At 73.6% G+C, this 1,326-nt stretch overlaps 1 protein-coding gene across 1 annotated transcript in view; it reads left to right on the top strand.

The window, feature by feature from the left end:
- TPGS1 (tubulin polyglutamylase complex subunit 1) overlaps positions 1 to 819 on the top strand; it is an 8,210-nt gene extending 7,391 nt beyond the window's left edge. Inside the window, exon 2 of the mRNA XM_017520141.2 lies at positions 105 to 819. Within this exon, the coding sequence (XP_017375630.1) occupies positions 105 to 639 (535 nt within the window). The 3' untranslated portion in view covers positions 640 to 819. The remainder of the gene's footprint in view (positions 1 to 104) is intronic.
- The last annotated feature ends 507 nt before the right edge of the window (positions 820 to 1,326 follow it).

Genomic DNA, 1,326 nt, shown 5'->3' with positions numbered 1-1,326 from the left:
GCTGGGGCTGGGGCTGGTCCTGGGGCTGCGGCTGGCGCTGGCGCTGGGTGGGCGCGAGGGCCCCGCGCGGCCCCCAACGTCCCCGTCCCGACCCGTCCCCGCAGGGCCGCCTTCAACAACAACGTGACCGTGGCCTACGAGTGCCTGAGCGCCGGCGGGCGCAGGAAGCGGCCGGGGCTGGACGGGCGCACCTACAGCGAGCTGCTCCGCCGCATCTGCCGCGACGGCCGCGCCCCGGACGAGGTGGTGGCGCCGCTGCTGCGCAAGGTCCAGTGCCGCGACCACGAGGCGGTGCCGCTGAGCGTCTTCCGCGCGGGCACGCTCACCTGCTTCGTGCTGCTGGAGTTCGTGGCGCGCGCCGCCGCGCTGTTCCGGCTGCTGCAGGAGCCGGCCGCCGCCGTGGCCGACCGCCGCGTGGGCCAGGCCGTGCTGGACACCCTGGAGGGCGCGCTGCGGGCCAGCGACGCCGCCGCGCCCGCGCGCTTCCTGGAGGCGGGTTCGCGCCTGGGGCCCGACAGCCTGGCGCTGGCGCTGGACCGCGCCGTCGGGGGGCGGCGGCCCGGCGCGCCCATGACGCGCGCGGAGTTCCTGGAGAGGGCGGCCGCGCTCTTCATCGCCAAGGTCAAGCCGGTGGGCTGAGCCCCGCGCGCTGCGCGGATCCGGGACCTGCACTGGGGCGTCCCCCCGTGCCCTCGCCCGGCCCTGGGGAGGAGGCCGGGGCTCCCCGAGGCGACGCCCCCGCTGCACCCACCTTCGCTGCCGCCCTCCACGCGCGCCGGAGCCCCTGCCCCGCGCTAATAAAACGTGTTGCGAGGCTCACGCTTGTGTGTGCGCGCGGCCACCTCCCAGCCCCCGGGCTGCGGAAGACGCTTCTCCCCCGCAGGCCCCACCCCCTTAACCACCGCGGCTGGAGGCGGGATTCGAACCCGAAACGCCACCCGGCCTGGTGGGGGCCGCTGAGAGAGGCCCCTGCGGGGTCCAGCCCCTCCCGCCCCAAAGTATCCTCCCTGGCCTCAGTCTCCCCAGATACCGAAGTGTCCAGCTGCGCAGATGGAAGTGACATCAGTGAGGTCGTAGCCCCAACACTTCCCAGCAACTGAAGTGTCTCCTGTGACTCCCAGGCCGCACTGTGGAGAAGGAAATTCCAGCCTGCGTTTGGCAGACAGGGAACAGGCCCAGACGGCGGAGGTTGCACCCCCAGAAAGGGCTCAGCGGGGATCTGAGCCCAGGCCTGCTCCGGAACGCACAGGCCCGTCCACTCCTCACCAGTGGAGTTCAGTGGGAGTCCACACGCCTGTGAGGGGCACCCGGTACCCCCACCCAGTT

This window comes from Cebus imitator, unplaced genomic scaffold (assembly GCF_001604975.1).
Source record: "Cebus imitator isolate Cc_AM_T3 unplaced genomic scaffold, Cebus_imitator-1.0 Scaffold805, whole genome shotgun sequence".
In the NCBI taxonomy this organism is placed as follows: domain Eukaryota; kingdom Metazoa; phylum Chordata; class Mammalia; order Primates; family Cebidae; genus Cebus; species Cebus imitator.
Note: the sequence above shows the minus strand (reverse complement) of the source record. Positions and strands in the feature narration are given on the sequence as shown.